At 39.8% G+C, this 17,373-nt stretch overlaps 1 protein-coding gene across 1 annotated transcript in view; it reads right to left on the bottom strand.

Annotated features, from left to right (window-relative positions):
- FBN2 (fibrillin 2) overlaps positions 1–17,373 on the bottom strand; it is a 255,858-nt gene that overhangs the window by 26,262 nt on the left and 212,223 nt on the right. The window contains exons 42-55 of the mRNA XM_019422114.2: positions 16,269–16,337; positions 15,274–15,399; positions 14,965–15,090; positions 14,377–14,502; positions 13,013–13,129; positions 11,308–11,436; positions 10,698–10,817; positions 7,887–8,012; positions 7,047–7,199; positions 5,818–5,883; positions 5,382–5,507; positions 4,669–4,788; positions 3,667–3,789; positions 3,084–3,215 (exon numbers count right to left, since the gene is read on the bottom strand). Coding sequence (XP_019277659.1) covers positions 3,084–3,215; positions 3,667–3,789; positions 4,669–4,788; positions 5,382–5,507; positions 5,818–5,883; positions 7,047–7,199; positions 7,887–8,012; positions 10,698–10,817; positions 11,308–11,436; positions 13,013–13,129; positions 14,377–14,502; positions 14,965–15,090; positions 15,274–15,399; positions 16,269–16,337 — 1,659 coding nt within the window. The remainder of the gene's footprint in view (positions 1–3,083; positions 3,216–3,666; positions 3,790–4,668; positions 4,789–5,381; positions 5,508–5,817; positions 5,884–7,046; positions 7,200–7,886; positions 8,013–10,697; positions 10,818–11,307; positions 11,437–13,012; positions 13,130–14,376; positions 14,503–14,964; positions 15,091–15,273; positions 15,400–16,268; positions 16,338–17,373) is intronic.

Below are 17,373 nucleotides of genomic sequence, written 5' to 3'. Positions count from 1 at the left end.
TTTACATTATTTGAAAGATACTCTTCAGAGTCTGTAGTTGGGACCATTCCTCACTTAAACAAACACTCTTCCCTCCACTGCTGCATTTCTAAATCTTCAGGGGATGGAAGTGAGGTAACACATTTTTATTTCATCATCTTAAAAGCAAAGCCTTCTTTCCCCTCATTAATATTTCAAAATTCATTTTGAAATAAATTTTATTCATTTCAAAATGAATCCCCAAAAGCATTCTGTCAAGACTTTCATGAAAATTTAATGATCGTGGTAAAGTTTTTCTATTCCTTACATTTTTCTATTCATTTATTTGCTTACTTAAAACGAATTACTGGGGCATAGTATATCATATAGTCGAATTTCATCTGTTGTGTCTGGTAAGGGGTAAATATCCCAAATATAGAAGTAACTCATACAACTCAACACCAAAAAAACAATCTGACTAAAAAATGGGTCAAGGACGTGAGTATACATTTTCCCAAAGAAGATACACAGTTGGGCAACACACACATCAAAAGATGGCTAGACATCACTAATCATCAGAGAGATGCAAATCACAACCACAGTGATCTATCACTTCACTCTAGTCAAAATGGCCAAAGTTTGGGGCACCTGGGTGGCTCAGTCGGCTAAGCAGCCGACTTCAGCTCAGCTCATGATCTCTTGGTCCGTGGGTTCGAGCCCCGTGTTGGGCTGTGCTGACAGCTCAGAGCCTGGAGCCTGTTTCAGATTCTGTGTCTCCCTCTCTCTGACCCTCCCCTGTTCATGCTCTGTCTCTCACTGTCTCAAAAATAAATAAAACGTTAAAAAAAAATTAAAAAAAAAATGTTTCAAAATGGCCAAAGTTAAAAAGACAAGAAATAACAACTGTTGGCAAGGATGTGGGAAAAAAGGGAACCCTCAAACACGGTGGGTGGGACTGCAAACTGGTGCAGCCACTATGGAAAATAGTAATGGAGCTTCCTCAAAAAATTAAAAATAAAAATGCCCTGTAATCCAATGATTCCCCTACTGGGTTTTTACCCAAAGGAAATAAAAACACTATTTTGAAAATATATATGCACTCCTTTGTTTACTGAAGTATTATTTATGATAGCCAAGATATGGAAGCAATCAGAGTGTCCACTGATCGATGAATGGATGATGAAAGATACGGTATCTACACACAGCAGAGTATTATGCGGCCATAGGAAAGGATGAGATCATGCCATCTGAGACAACATGGATGGATCTAGAGATTATTATGCTAAGTGAAATAAGTCAGACTGAGAGAGACAAATATCGTATTATTTCACTCATATGTGGAATCTAAAAAACAAGTGAACAAACCAAACAAACAAACCAGAATGAGACCTATAAAAATACAGGGAACAAACTGATGGTTGACAGAGGGGAGAGGGCTGTGGGGATAGGCGAAATGGGTGAAGAATGAGTGATGGAGAATGGGAAATACAGGCTTCCAGGTATGAAGTAAGTCACAGAAATAAGACACAGCATAAGGAATATAATTCGTGATATTGTAATAGTGTAGAGTGACAGATGGGAGCTACACTTGTGATGAGCACACCATGTTTAAATTTGCTGAATCAGTATGTTGTATGCCCAAAAGTAATTTAACATTATATTACAACTATACTTAAAAAATTAAAGAAATTTCATTTGTGATTACATTTAGTTTTCTTTATAGAGATTTTAGATTTCCTACCTAAGTCCAACTTTTTAGCTTGTAATATTTTTAGTTTCTGTTGTGTTTGACATTTTGGAGATAATTTTGTTGTATTTCAGTCTCACGGTACTCAGCATTTTTATTATGGTTTTATGTATGTGTGTGTGGCTTTATCTTTCATTCTGATTCGGACATTTGTAAACAATTTTTATTTATAATAATATCTTGGCTGTTTATAATAGCATTTCTAATTATAAAAACATGTCTGTATAAAACCAAACTTCACTACAAAGAGTTTTCTGATGATCAAAAAGAGTTCTTTCTGCAGAAGGTTCAGCTTCCAGCATGCGATCATGAAAAGCCTGAGGATCAGAACAGTTTTAGAACCTGTATCTTCTGTAGCATCTTTTCACAATGAAGAAATTACAAACGTATAATGCTGCCCTAGGTCTTTTCTTTGAAAAAGGAAGAAATGGGATCATAGAATACTAGAGCTAAAACACTTCACCCTTTCCATCTCTTCCTCTTCCTCCCACCCAAATCACGTAGTTTCTCACTCTGTAGATGAGGAGACAGAGACAAAGAGAATGAGGCCACTTTTAAGTCACCCAGCTCATTTATGGCACATCCAGGACCAGAAAACTGGGCTCCTGATATGATCATGGTGCCCATCCCCTCGCTCCCAGGAAATATACATATAAATGTAGTGACTGTACAATGTCAAATTCAGCTAGTTACCAAAAAAAAAAAAAAAAAATTCCAGGCATAAAAAATAAACATGTTTCTAAGTATTTTAGCTAGATGAAATTCAAGCACACATATACGTGCAAAAAAATTAAAAAAAAAAGATACATGGCAGGTAAGCACATGAAAAGATGCTCAATGTCATTAAAGAAATTTAAGTTAAAACTACACTATGATGCCCTTATACATCTACTCGAATGACTAAAATCAAAATTCTCGGGTTGCCTGGATGGCTCAGTCAGTTAAGGGGGAGAGACAGAATCCAAAGCAGGCTCCAGGCTCTGAGCTGTCAGCACGGAGCCTCATGTGGGGCTCAAAGTCACGAACGGTGAGATCAGGATCTGAGCCACAGTCGGATGCTCAACCGACTGAGCCACCCAGACTCCCCTTGGGGTTCCTCTTTTAAATTTTTTTTCCTCTGTATTTACTTGCTTGCATATGTACCCACAGAATTATGAAAAACAAGAAGGCTTATATAATCTGGGACAGGCATAACTGCCTGTGCATCATCTAGAAGCTGTTATATTGGCATGGACCCAGACGTAGAAGAAATCCAGCTCTAGCACAGCCTTGAAATACCTAGAAAAGTAGTTGGCTTGAAGTTAGGATGATTTGGAAACAGTGCTCCAAATGTGTCTTGAGCTAGGGGTCTTAAATAAGCAGACCCTTCAGGCCTTACCTACACAGCCTTCTCCGTCAGGCCGTCGGGTCATCCCAGGCGGGCAGATGCACATGAAGGTGCCTATCAGATTCTTGCACATCATGCCTCTAGATTCACAGTCATGGAGACCTTCGGCACATTCATCCAGATCTAGAAAGCAGTTTTCGTAGGAAGAAGATCAAAACAAATTCTCAGGAGCAGGCTATTGTTTTGGAGTTTTAAGTCTTAGTTCCGGTCTTATGGCTCTTAAAATGCTATTGTGTGAGAGAGGAAGGAGGAGCCCAATATTTTCCAATTGTTGGCTATATTCTAGACTTATAAAAGTTTCAGCATTGATCCCAATGAGAAGAAGTTCAGGGAAGGACAGTCTTTTCTTTAATAAGAGCCCAAGATTGTGGGTTCTTCAGCCTGTTTTATCTTTGACTTGCTTAGGCAGACCATCAAGTGTCTTGTTACCTAGGTATGGAAATCTACCAGCAAAATCCTGTCAGATACAGGGCTGTAAACTCTAGAAGAACATAGATGAGAACTGTAACTTCACTGCAGTACACTTCCAGCGTGGCAAATAAAGTTTTAACTACTCTCTTGTCCATGGCCTTACCTTTGCACATCTTCTGGTCTTCCCTGAGGGCATAGCCAATTGGACATGTGCATTCGTAGGACCCGAAGGTGTTCATGCAGCGGAAAGCACAGAGCAGCGGGTTCTGGGCACACTCGTTGATATCTAATCAAACAAACAGGTAAGCAGGGACTGAGCCTAGAGTGTTAATTGTTTAAAAAAACACTGCTGTATTTACTTAGCAGTCATCGAGAAAGCAGTAATATACTAGAACCTCCACTCCTGGTATGGAGAAGTGAGCACCTAACAAACTCACCCTCCAACAAATAACAACCATAAACTCTGAAAACAAAAACAAAAACAGAAACAACTACCTGAAGTAGTCTTTAGTGGTAAGTTGAAACTCTGCAAACAACCAGCAAGAAAGAAGTTCCCAGTATTTTTCTTTTTCTGAAATTACGCTGTGGATGGACATAGTCCTGCCAGCAGCAGGGCCTGGCAGCTAAATCTTCAATAGAAATGTTCTGAGCTTCTATGCATGGCAATCGGGGGAGGGAGCTGGGGGCAACCAAGGCTGCTCAAGAGTGAGAGGGAATCCCAGATAGCAGAGGGCTAGAGATGGAGGCACACTATTTTGCATAAAAGCAAAAAACTTAATCTGAACCTCTGTCTTCCACGGGCCTGACAGTCTGCTTTTATGTTCATCCAAGTTAACTGCTTGCTAAGACAAAAGCATCGGCATTCTGCAAAGATATCACTCACAATATCCAGGGAATAATCTAAAATTAACCTCCTGCTGGGGAGCTAACTTCAAGTGAAAATACCATCAACAGATGCTGACTCTGACATGACCGAGATGCTGGACCTATCAGACAAGGGCTTTAAAATAGCTGCTGTGACTCTACTCTCACTGAGGCAGAGGAAAAGAATACTTGTGATGAACGTAATCATCAGTAGAACATCAAAACAATGAAAGTAAAAGAAGAGACGAAACAACCCTTTCTAGATCAAGCAGAAGTAGTATTTAAGGGAAGTATCACTTGCCTTCACAATTCATCATGGGCCCTGGCTCAAAGCCTTCATTGCAATTGCATTCAAAACTCCCAATAACGTTGGTGCATGTCCCATTCCCACACGGATTGCCAATGGAACATTCATCAGTATCTGAGAAAAAAAAAGGAATAAAAAAGTGCCCCCAAATTTAGGGAAGTTTTAGCTTAATATGTGCATGCCCATGAATCATATCCATCCACCTGGCCCTCACAAACTGCCAGGATCTGTACAGGCCACAGCTGACTCTGCACCCTCCCTGCCATTAGCTGGCTGGCTTGCCTTTATTCAGTACAGAGGACCCCAAAGGATCAAGTGTGCAAAGCTCTGAGTCCTGAGATAGCCATGCTTTCCCTAAAAATCACAAACCCAGAGAGGGATGTGGTCTTCTGCTATAGGAGCAGGTGCAGAAAGTCACAAAGTAAAAGGGACTTCTCTCCCAGTTAGTTGCTTTGCCAAGTGTAAATCTCTAGGCACATCAGAGTTTGTATATCTGGTGGAAGGCAGAGGTTGGGCAACTCTCTCCATGTTCACATAAACCAGATCTACTGGTAAATGTAAAAAGGGAGAAGAAAAAGCAGTTATTACTAGCTGCCGATACTGGCTCTGTAAATCCTCCCACCACCCAGGGCACCTGGGAGACCTTCTGCTGAACATGAGAAATGGAATGGAAGCTTCCAAGTATGTAATGTGGAGTCAGCACTCACCCACGCAGCGTACTCCAGTGTAATCAAGGTTGTAGCCCATCGGACATTCACAGCGGAAAGAGCCATCTGTATTGATACACTGACCATTTGAACAAATGCCTGGGCTCTCAAGGCATTCGTTGACATCTAAAATATAGAATCGTCCATAAACTTCCTCCGTATAAAAGGAGACATCACAACCATGTGTATTTATTCAACACAGACTTAAAATTTATAAAACACGTAAACATTTCTTTTAACCAAATAAACAGATTGTATGCAATATACGGTGCAGTTTTACAATGGTGAAGATAACACATGTGATATAGAACATTGTGTACATATGTTAAAATATACTACATGTGATACAGTAAAATAAACGTGATTTACAGAACAAATACACAAAAATGTATTTACACGAAAAAAGACTACAGGAATAAAATACATCAAACCACACCTTCACGTGTGTCATGAAGACTCGGGACAGTTCCGTGGCCGTACGGACACAGGTCCTGGAATGCAACTACAGAGAAAAACACAAATTCCCCATTGACTGAAGAGCCTCAGTTGTGAGACAACTTAAGAACTGATGGAGGGTGTACGTGAAATTAGACTTAATTTCCATCTACAAGTTGCTTTTGACAAGAGTCTTATTTTATTTTTATGATTTACTTCAAAAGAAACCCTGAGCCTTTTTCTTTTTTTTTTTTTTAATTTTTTTTTTAACATTTATTTATTTTTGAGACAGAGAGAGAGCATGAACGGGGGAGGGTCAGAGAGAGGGAGACACAGAATCTGAAACAGGCTCCAGGCTCTGAGCTGTCAGCACAGAGCCTGACGCGGGGCTCGAACTCACAGACCGCAAGATCATGACCTGAGCCGAAGTCGGCTGCTTAACCAACTGAGCCACCCAGGCGCCCCATCTGAGCCTTTTTAGAGAAGGTCACCTGGGCTTGCCCAGCTCCTTCCAGAGTGCTGCCTACTAAGGGCTTCTAGTTCTGTTTGCTAGTTTTTTTTGTTTTTGTTTTTTTAAATGTTAATTATTTTGAGAGAGCGTGTGTGGGGGAGGGACAGAGAGAGAGAGAATCAGAGAATCCCAAGCAGGTTCCTTGCTGTCAGCACAGAGCCCGACACGGAGCTCAAACCCACGAACCAGAAGCCTGGGATCATGACCTGAGCTAAGATCAAGAGTTGCTCGCTTGACTGACTGAGCCACACAGGCATCCCTTATCTGTCTGCTCGTCAGTGCCGAGGAGCCCATGACACACAGAAGCCACCTCCAACCTAGAGGTCAGGCTAGTTCCCAGCTTGCTGGGAGGCACCTACAACTCGACTACACTAACAACAGGAGACCTGGGAAGCTCTTGGTCTCACCCTGCAAATGGCCCTCATGCTGACTCAGCATGAGTTTTCACCCCCTCCTTGCATCCCCTGCCCTGCATCTCTCAAATTCATTCCTCTGAAAGCAAGTAAGACGGACCTCCGGGGGAGAAATGAACTAACAGTAACTCTACCCTGCACTCACATGTGTTGAATACACACATTGGAAAGAAACCCCTCACACTAAGGTGACCAATTTAGACGTGAGGGAGCCATTTCACCTTCACAATATTCCTGAGTTCCATGGTGACCGACAAACACATTCCCAGACCAGCACAAAGTGGAGTCTTACACGCCTGCTCTTACCTTCGTCGTCTTTGGGGCACAGCTCACAGGGGTCGCCCCAGCCCTCTCCTGGCATTTTACTACAGCAGCATTTTGCCTTAGTGGTGTTGAAGGCTTTGGGTACAGAACACTTTCCATTTTCGAAGTTGGTGAAGCAGAAGCTCTGGCGGGTATCTAGTCAAGAGAAAGCAAACATCACAGACCTCCTTCTTGGTCATTTAAAAAGATGGAATACTTTGTGTACAACTTTCTGACGGAACATTTCTCATGGGCCGAACACTGGATGCAGATGCAGATGAGGTCAGCAGTGAAAAGACAGGTCTGGAAATCCCCCAATGCTGATTTCACATGCCAATTTAAATTGACCTGTCTATAAAATTTTACATACTTATCTGAAATGTTAAAAGTGTTTTTATAACGTCCCTAGGAAATCTGAGAAATTACACTCAGTATTAAAATTATTTCCGTATCTCTTCTATTGTTATGTTATAGCCTCACAAAAAAAAATTCATGTAAGTTTCAGTAAGTCATTTCACATTAAAAGCAATTCATACAGCAGAGTACAAAAAATTCGGTCCAACGACAAATGGAACAGTGAAGCAAAAACAGTAATAATAATGATAAGCAAATGAATGAAAATAATTTTTCAGTATGAAATTTAAAAAACTGGAAACAGGGTTGAAAATTCACAGTACCTTAAAAGGTGTCCAGTACATTTAGTGTTGAGACCTAGATTTTTAACGCAGACGTAGTTGCCACAAACACGTACTTTGTAGTGACTAACACTAGCATGATGGTTTACTGTCTATCTGTGAAGTTCCTAAGGTCAAATTATGACACAGAAGTCATTCCAAAGCTTACCAAAGCATCTTCGTCCATTATCAGACAATACAAAGCCAGGCGGGCAGATGCACTGGAAGCCCCCAGGGGTATTGGTGCAGGAACCAAACAGACAGATGTTGGGATCTTCGTCGCATTCATTTATGTCTGGACGACAGCAGGAGAATGTATGAATTCAGGCAAATCAATACACTGTTCAGTCTTTGAAAATAAACAGTTTGTCCATACTACAATAACCCACTAGCCATTGATTATTTAATACGAAACACGAATACATAATGTGTATCTATAACTTGCTCTTTAAAAGTAGACTATTATTGCTTCAAAAGTCAAAGATTGTATCCAGATTCAACCAACCATATGGCCCAGACAGCCAAATAGAATTCTAGCTCCTTGCAGTGGATCCCTAGGGGTGTGTGTGTGGCCACCTGACATGACCAACTGTTCAATATCTTCCAAGTGTCACAGCCTCGGATGGTCTCCTTCTCTCATGCTCCTCTCTGCCATCCGCCATCCAAATTAAGATCCCCGAGTCATCTTTCTTCTTCACCCTGACCTTTTAACCTTATGCAGGCAGCATGTGACCTGTTCCTTCAGCCTCCTCTGTGAATTCGAACTCAACCTCACCTGCTGCCCAGAATACCGTGAATCTCCTAATAGCCTGCCGCATCTCCGTCTAGTCCCTTCACAGGGCCACCAGGCTGTCTTTCTAAACCACACATCTGCTTGAAAATCTGTGCCTGCTGGAACCAGGATGACTCGGACGTGGGTCTGAGAATTTCATCATTCCCACTCATCCCAGAACGGTTCCTTCAAATAAGGATTCCTTAGCAGTGACATTTGGCCTTTGTTTCATTGGAAGTGCTTACTGAGTTGTTTTACGTAAGTGAATAGACATTACATAATTCCAGCCACGTGAGACTGTAAGTTCCATGGGGACATGACCTATAGGTCTGTCTGGGTCACTGCAGCACAGCTTAGTCTAGCACGGTGTCAGGCACATACTACCTTTTCCATTTGTATTCAGTCTTCTGGGTTGGCCACTTGATGCCCCTTACCACACTCGAGTTGGCTGTGTTTGCCAATAGCCTCCTCTGTTCTGTTCCTTTTTTTGGTTGTAAATTCCTATACAACAGTTAAGAACCACCCCAAGTGTCACCAATCCATTGTGATGGGCTTCCCTGACTTTCTTTTTGCCCCCACCACCAACGTTCACAGCCTCACCCTGAGCTCTCTCTGCCTTAATGTACCTCCGGTGCAGTGTCTGACCCAGTGGATTGCAAGGGTATCTTTACACAGTGGGTTTACTTACAAAACAGATCTTTTCTTTTCTGCAGTAGGTTACCAAAGGCAAGGGCTGTATCTTTTTGTAACCCCAGCACCTAAGAGGTGCAAGGTGTTCACTGTTACGTACAGTGAAAGTTGTCATCAACTTGTATGTGTATACAGGTGTAGTAAGTATATGTTCATGTTAAGTGTGTATATGGTCACATTAGAAACCATTTCATTTGGAAAAATTGGTAGAAGAGATTCTAGCCTGAAGGAAATAGTCTTGCAGTGCAGTTAATTAAAAATGTACTTTTCAGAAATGCAAAATAGGAGCGTGGCTAACAGTAAGAAAAAAATTGTTCTGCAGTTTAATAAAATGTTACTAAGTCAGAGATTTCTTTTTTTCCACAAAGAGAAAAAGCAGCTGAGTCTTTCTGACACAAAGAAGCATATGTATCTTTTCCCTCCTAATGGTGGACATACCACTGCCATCATTGTTCCACAAAGGGATGTGTTATAGGAAAAATGAAGAACTGAGATTAAATACGGGATAAAGAAAATGAAAGGATCTTAAACTTTTCAAGAAGGTTTTTATTAAGACGCTTCTAGGATTTATTATCTTTTAAGTATTAAAAACACTAGGCAATTTTACAGCGCACTACACAGATCAAGAAAGGGAAAAGATATTAAGGCCAAGCTGGTAAGACTAGGGATGATATCTCCACTATATGAAATCACATGGACTGAAAAATAATTAAATTTGATCAAGTAAATGGTTTCCTTCAGTTCTGTCCATATAGGTCCCTTGAAAGTGAACAGTACAGCTACAAAGAATTTTTGTTTAATTGGACAACTACAAGGCAAAACAAAACAAAACAAAAGCAAAAAACCCTCAGCGATCACTTCATGTTAGAAGAACCACACCAAGATGGTGCTTCTGAATTTCAACAAGACTGTAAAAAATAATTTGTATAAAAGTGAAATTAAGTAACTGTAAAAAGGTCGGCCTTCATCATGTTCACCAGGCAGTTCTGGAACCCACTTTTGATGTGGTTACAGTGTTCTTGTATGCTGGAGGAGTTTCAGCATAAAAACATCTGTTATGACAAATGGATTAATATTTTCTGTTTTGACATGAGGCCTTCCCAAGGAAAAAAATGTCTCAACGGCATGGTCAAGATTTTCTGCTCCACATTTCTAGGACTCCAGACACCTTTAATAGCTGTTTTAAAATTGGTTGCCAAAGATTACAATTTTTGTAGACTCTCTTTAAATTCAGGAGAAAGTCTCTGTTGACATTTGGAAAAAAGATCAGAGTGCACTGAAAATTCTCTCACTAGTATAGCATTTCTGTTCATGACCAGTCCCACATCCCTAAATTCTTTATCCCTACGTTCAAAAGGATTCTGATGGTTCCACAACGCAGATGTAGTCTGCTACACGTTGCATCCCCTAGGTCAGCCTGCTTGCACTGGTTTGGATTTAGTATACTTCCAAAGGGTCTTTACCTGGCCTGTCTTAGACCAAACAGCTCGTGGACCTCGGAATAAATGTTAACCTTACCGATGCAGTTCTCACTTTTCACTTCATACCCCGGCGGACAGATGCACCTGAAGGACCCTTCCAAATTCTGACAGGTACCAGGAGAACAAGAGCCAGGAAGGGCAACACACTCATTAGTATCTTTAAAGAGAAAGGAGAAAAAAAAATGATTTAACTATGAGATGACTGCTGCCAAATGATACTAACATGAATTCAACTTGCTCTCTCTGATCTGTCAGGTCACTATGGACAAATTTGCCCTGAGATACTCTTTTGACATCTTGAGTATTACTCATTTGGCAAGAGGCTAATTTTCCTGATTTGTTTCCTTCGTCTCCTTTTATGGAGACATGGATAGCCCCAAGCTCTCTTCCAATAAAAGCAATGCAGACAAGTCATTCCCAATTGTTGGCGTTGTCCTTACACCAAAATTTCCCATGGTATCTTATTTTCGCCAAGTGATCAGATGATCCCGTGACATGTGAATGGAGTTTCCAGGTGTGTGTGTAGGGCTGGGGGAGTCACATCCTTATTTAACAAAATACAAAGACTTTTTATTGTTTATTTTTGTTGTTTTATTGTTTTTTATTGTTTATTTTTATTGTTTTATTGTTTTATTGTTGCTACTTACCTATACAGTTCTTGCCATCTGGAGTAAGTTCATAACCTTCATTACATAAACACTTGAAGGAGCCAATTTCATTAAAACACCGTCCATTTCTGCACACCTGACCAAAAAAGGAACTGCACTCATCTATGTCTGTAAGCAAATGAGAATTAGCTTTCAGGGAGAGCTCTTACATGCATATGATGTTACACGTTGCAATGTCAAAGCATACTCATTGGTATGCATTTACAAACACGCTTCATTAAAATTCCTCATCAACACAGAGAAAAATGGCTCATATTATAAGGATCATGTGACTAAGACCATGTAGATCCCTACTATATCTCAACCATACTTTTTGATATTAATAAAACAAATTTATAACCAGATAAAAACTGAAGGTTTACATGTAGTGAAGACTTCCATTCTTTTCAAATGAAAACTATTTCTTTTCCTGGAGACAAGAACGTATACAGATTTAACCTGACAGCCTAGTTTGCAGTTGACTTTACCTGGAGATAAGCTGACTATATTCAAAGGACAAACAATGGGGCGTATTAAATACAGAAAAATACATTATATTAAAAATACTCTAGGACTGCTGACATGTGTTTTGCTGACAAAATGCAGAATCTGAAAGAAAAAACATCTTAAGTTTCAGTTCAGCTTAGGGCTGACTGCATTTGAGTACTTTTCTCAGTTGTCTGAAGGCTGTGCACTCTGATCAGAGCCACAGCAGTGTGTCTTCAGCTCTCCCTGGTTGTACAAAGGATCTGAGAAACTAGAGACAAGAAGGTGGTACTTGAAAAAATGTCCAATCAGCTCTAAATTTTGTTCACAATGGCAGAATTTTGAAAAAGAAAAAACAAACCAAAACAAAATTGAGAAGAGCGTGTTTTGGGGTAAATCAGAGGTGCATTTGAGCTGTGCTGATCCCATCATGGTAGAAAGCCGGAGACATTATAGGACCAGGTGAACAAAGACACATTAGTTGGGACGCACCAGCGCAGTGCCTGACACGTGGTCAACATTTATTTGTCCTTTCTCTTGCTGTGTCCTCCATCAACTTCAGGAACCTCCCCTACTCACTGCCAACCCTTGTTTTAATCGTTGTCATTTAGGGGTAAACAATACAATCCTGTACCACGCAGAGCCGATACTTTTTAAGTTTCCACTGAAAATTTACAGTTGTTCAACAGTTGAAATCAAATAGGTTTCTGAGGGCTGACCTGGACACCTAGCCACTGGCTCACCATTTCTGTGGGAAAAGGCATCTGTGGCTTCAAAGGCTGACAGAAAATAAAAAGTTTCAAGACACAACATGTTTTTAAGTTGGAGACTCTGTCAGTATTCGAATATAAATCAAGAATGCGTTGTTTGAAATACTTGGAATAACACTGGAGCAATGACAGGTCTATCTTCGATCCCATTTAAGGGGTAAAAATAACTTCAAACCATAGAGTAATCCCAGTAGATTTACTATCGTCTTCATGGCTTCCCCCCTGTATCGATGGATTGACAGAAGTGCTGAACACAGCAGATTGTCCTGTGATTATTTAAGCCAATACTGTGACTTCAGTTCAGTGGAAATGAGTCAATGTTATTACAATACTTTTCTGCATCTATCTGCAACTTCAGGGATAAAAACATTTGATTTACTCTGGTTTTATTCCTTATTCCAGTATATTATATGGACATAAATAGAAGCAATAAAGGACTGAGAACTTACCCAGGCAATCATTATTATGAGTGAGTTCAAACCCTGGGTAGCAGAGACAGTTATAGGATCCAACCGTGTTTTTACAAGTCCCGTTTCCACATGGATGTCGCTCACACTCGTCAACATCTACAAAGAAACATTGGCTCCAAGGAATTCAAATTTTTAACTAGAAAAACACAGCCTGTTAAAGATTTACATTTTTAAAAAGTACAGAGTCACTTATATCTTCCTTATTCAAAACTTAGGAACCCCTATTTATTTCGGGAAAATGAGCATGAGGTGGAGAAAACTCTAAGTTATAAAATTATAAGATGCGGTGCTGCTGAGTGACTTATATATATATATATATATAGTGGCTAGATCCTCTATTGTCTTTTGCACAGCATCTCCTAGAGAGTTTTTTTCACCACCACGGCCCAAGTCCACAGGGGAGGTCATAGGAGACAACGTTTTCCGGGCAGTCCTTGTTGTATGGATATGTCATAAAGGAAAGCAGTTCTATGGTGCTGAAATCTGACATTACTTTTCAGATAGGTAGTATCTTCAATACCAAAATAGTAGATGCATAACTTCAGCTTTTCCTAAACTGAGAATGCGCTAATTATACATAGCCAAGTTTTTAATGTAATTTTCCTCCTTCAAGTGCAAAGCAGGGAGAACTGTTTGGCCGAGATAGAGCCCATTGTCGACATCAGATTAAAGGAGTTACACTGAGTTCCAAGGGTGGGCTCCATAAGGGCCAGCCAGCCTATCTGCCTTTGCAATCTCATCACCTGTCAGCTCAGCAAGTACTTACTGAACATTATTACTGCTCAGTTACCCATTACATTAGCTATGGGGACATTTTAGAGAGTTTTGGTACATTTCTTCCTAAAAATTTTTTTTTAAGAGTTAAAACACAAAAGAAGTAGGTAAGTCCCATGTACTCAATGATTTTGGGAAAAGGTGTATAAGATGTGTGTATGTGTGTGTCTATATATTCATCTCAACCCTCTTGCTCCTACTACTATTACCACTCCCTTGCATTCTTGCAGCTGGAAAGGTTTTCTTAAATGGGACCAGAGAATGGCAAAGGGCCACTGGGTACTGTGGGGACGTCCACATAACCTGGAGTGTCCCAGAGTACGTGGTAAAGTGTGTAAAAGGCATCTGGGCAAAAAGGCTGTAAACAGTGAAGCAGAGAACAAACCGTGGTGTCCCCCTGCTTGCAAATTTTACATTCAACGAAGGCATCAACGGTTTAACAGAGCTAACTTTTGGCCAAGACAGTTTCTGACAGAGACGTGGTAGTCAGTCACAGCAAGTGGCCGACCCATAGTCTCTTCTGGAGTCTCAGGTCACTTCTCTCCTGGAACTCAGGTCCTCCTTCTTACCCATGCACATGGTCTGGTCCTGGGAAGCTTTAAAGCCATTGTGGCAGATGCACTGGTAACTTCCTTGCAAATCCACACACAGGCCATGACTGCAAACATTAGGAATTTCTAAACATTCGTTGCGATCTAAAACAAAAAATAAAACACATGTTAGACATATCTGATTTTTATTAAGATTCCTTCATTTTTTCACAGGCATGTTTCTATAACCTGCTACTAATTATTACAGACAGGCTGAGAATGAACCATAACAACAGCTGAATCAAAAAAAAAGCAAGGCTTTAAAATCTCCAAGACTTAAAAAAATTAGGCAATTCTTACACGGTGATGGGTATCTCAGGGATACTATTTCATTTTAGGTCTAATCTTTAGAAAATCCAATTGAAGAGGTTTCTTTTACCTAACCAAAAACAAACAAACAAACAAAAAACTAAAATATATGGCAAAATAGTTCAATATGAATGAAAAGACTTACTTAGAAAATCATTTAAAAGTTATCTCTGAAAATATTTTTTGGTAGGAAAGCACGGACAATTGCTTAGTGCAGGGAACACAGAATGCTGGGCAAGGAGTCGGTCTCTCTCTCACCTACGCAGGCTCCGTTGGGGGACAGTTTGAAGCCCGCGGCACATTCGCAGCGGTAACTCCCGGGGCTGTTGAGGCAGTCTGCGTTCCGCTGGCACAGATTATCACCGTTGCTGCACTCGTCAATATCTGAAAGAGCAACAGTTCCATTTAAAGAACTTCCTCACTCCATTACTATGACATTCGCTTCACTAGTTTGGTGACCCGCTCTTCAGTACTGTAGAAGAAACCATAAAAATCGGAAAACCGTCCAAAAATCATTTATGTCTACCAAACTTTCCTGGCTAGGGGGTCATGCATCATTCAGATTACCTTCACAGACCAGGAGCAGGTCATTGTAACTGAAGCCCGTAGGGCATTCACAGCGGAAACTGCCAATCTGGTTGATGCACACGCCGTTGGCACAAATGCCTGGAATCTCTTTACATTCATCAATGTCTGAAAATGAACAGATTCGGTCAAATATATGCGGCTCTGCTTAATGTATTTATCATAAAAACCTCTGATAACGTTATGGGTATGCTGGAATGAGAACACACACTCAGTGTCACAAAAATAAATTTTAACACTGATATGAATGATATCTGAATTTACAAAAGCATGTAAGGCCATATAACAGCCTATTTCTCTTTAAACAGTGTTGGTAAAATAAGTAGCTGATCAATATATCAGGTGATTTTACTGTCAATGTAGTAAATAAACTTCCTAGAGAATCAAACTTCAACTTACGTTTCGGGCTCCCCTAACTGCTGCTACTCATGTAATGATGAAAGCTATGTGTCCTTAATTTTCTGTACCTTGTTATATACGTATTGATAATGGAGACTTAAAATTATATTGCTTACTTAGTCTTTGAGGAAGAAAAGCAGAATGAACAAGAGAAAGTACATTCAGAAAAATTATTGTGGATAATTAATAATTCTTCAAATTCCAAGGTACATCAGTAGAAAGGGACACCAAAAACATAAACATATCCTTAAGGAAAAGAGAAACTGAAGGTTACAATATAGTGGATTGTTTAGAGTCTTCGTGGAAAGGAAAATTAAGGTTTCAGCTTGAAATGTATGAAATCTTGAGATAGTCCTGGAACTATCCTAACTCAATCACCAGACTATGCTGATGGAATAAAACCATTATTAACACTTGGGTCGAGTCTGTAAACATGTTAGGTCTTTCTTGCCTAACTATATTAGATCAGAATCCAGATTATTATATTTCAAGGCACTTTAAACTTTAAAAACACTGAACAGACTTTTAAATAATGCTACCTATAGGTATTAAAATAAACATAATCTGGAAGAACTTACCAACAGCTTTTCCAGTGTGAATGTCAAAGGTGAATCCAGGGATATTTCCACATATGGTCTTGAAGTCAGCTTTAAAATATAAATGAAACAAATGCACTCTTAAAATTCTCAAATTCATTTCAGGTAACATTTTACATACTATTGCTTGCACTGACAAATATATTTATATTACTCACAAGCATACATTTTAATTTCAGTTATATTTACTCACTAACAGTACCAGCTTCTGCGAGAAGTAGATCTAGGCGTTCTTTACCATTATTTTCATCATTAACTTTTTACTGCTCTTGTGTTAGAAGGAAATCATTACAAGACTCAAAATATCTACTTTAGGCATTTAAATTCTTCTGTTCTTTGGAAATGCAGATCTTTAATACCGGTCCAGTTTATTCACACTGGAAAACCAGGTTAGGTTAGGAATTTAAAAAGGAATTAAAAATTGCACATAGGCAGAAGCGTGCAAAAAGTCTCACAGTGTGAAACAATGAGAAATGAATGAGACATGAATTTTGTCTTATTTTTTTAAACGTAAATGTCTTGTTAAAATATGAAATTTGAGGCATCAGAAACAACGCATCATAGAATAAAACAGAGACTATAACAGTTATTCCTATACATAATCTGCCAAACTAATAGAAATTTAAAATTCTAATCTTTTTAAATGTCTTCTTTTTAAATTTATTTATTTAAGAGAGACAGAGACACAGAGATGGAGGGGCAGAGAGAGAGAATATCCCAAGCAGGCTCTGCACTGATAGTGGGCCTGGAACCTACGAACCATGAGATCATGACCTGAGCCGAAATCAAGAGTTGGGTGCCTAACCAACTGAGCCACCCTGGCACCCCCCAATTTTAATTTTCTAATTTCTACTCTGATCAGATTGCTTCTGATGCCCATGGTGACACATGTGAGTAAACCTCCTGAAAACCATACTAGGTAAAACACATATTGTATACTACCTACCAAGCGCTATCAACGGAGGGTCTCTAGGTTTCATCCACCAAAACTCACTGAGTATCCACATCACATGCAGGGGCACACAATAAATAGATGCTCAATTCAATGGTGTCTAACTGCCTGCCAATGCACCAATTATAATTTATA

Source organism: Panthera pardus, unplaced genomic scaffold (assembly GCF_024362965.1).
Source record: "Panthera pardus isolate Hobbes unplaced genomic scaffold, ASM2436296v1 HiC_scaffold_2, whole genome shotgun sequence".
Taxonomy (NCBI): Eukaryota; Metazoa; Chordata; class Mammalia; order Carnivora; family Felidae; genus Panthera; species Panthera pardus.
This window is presented reverse-complemented; position numbering and strand designations above follow the sequence as displayed.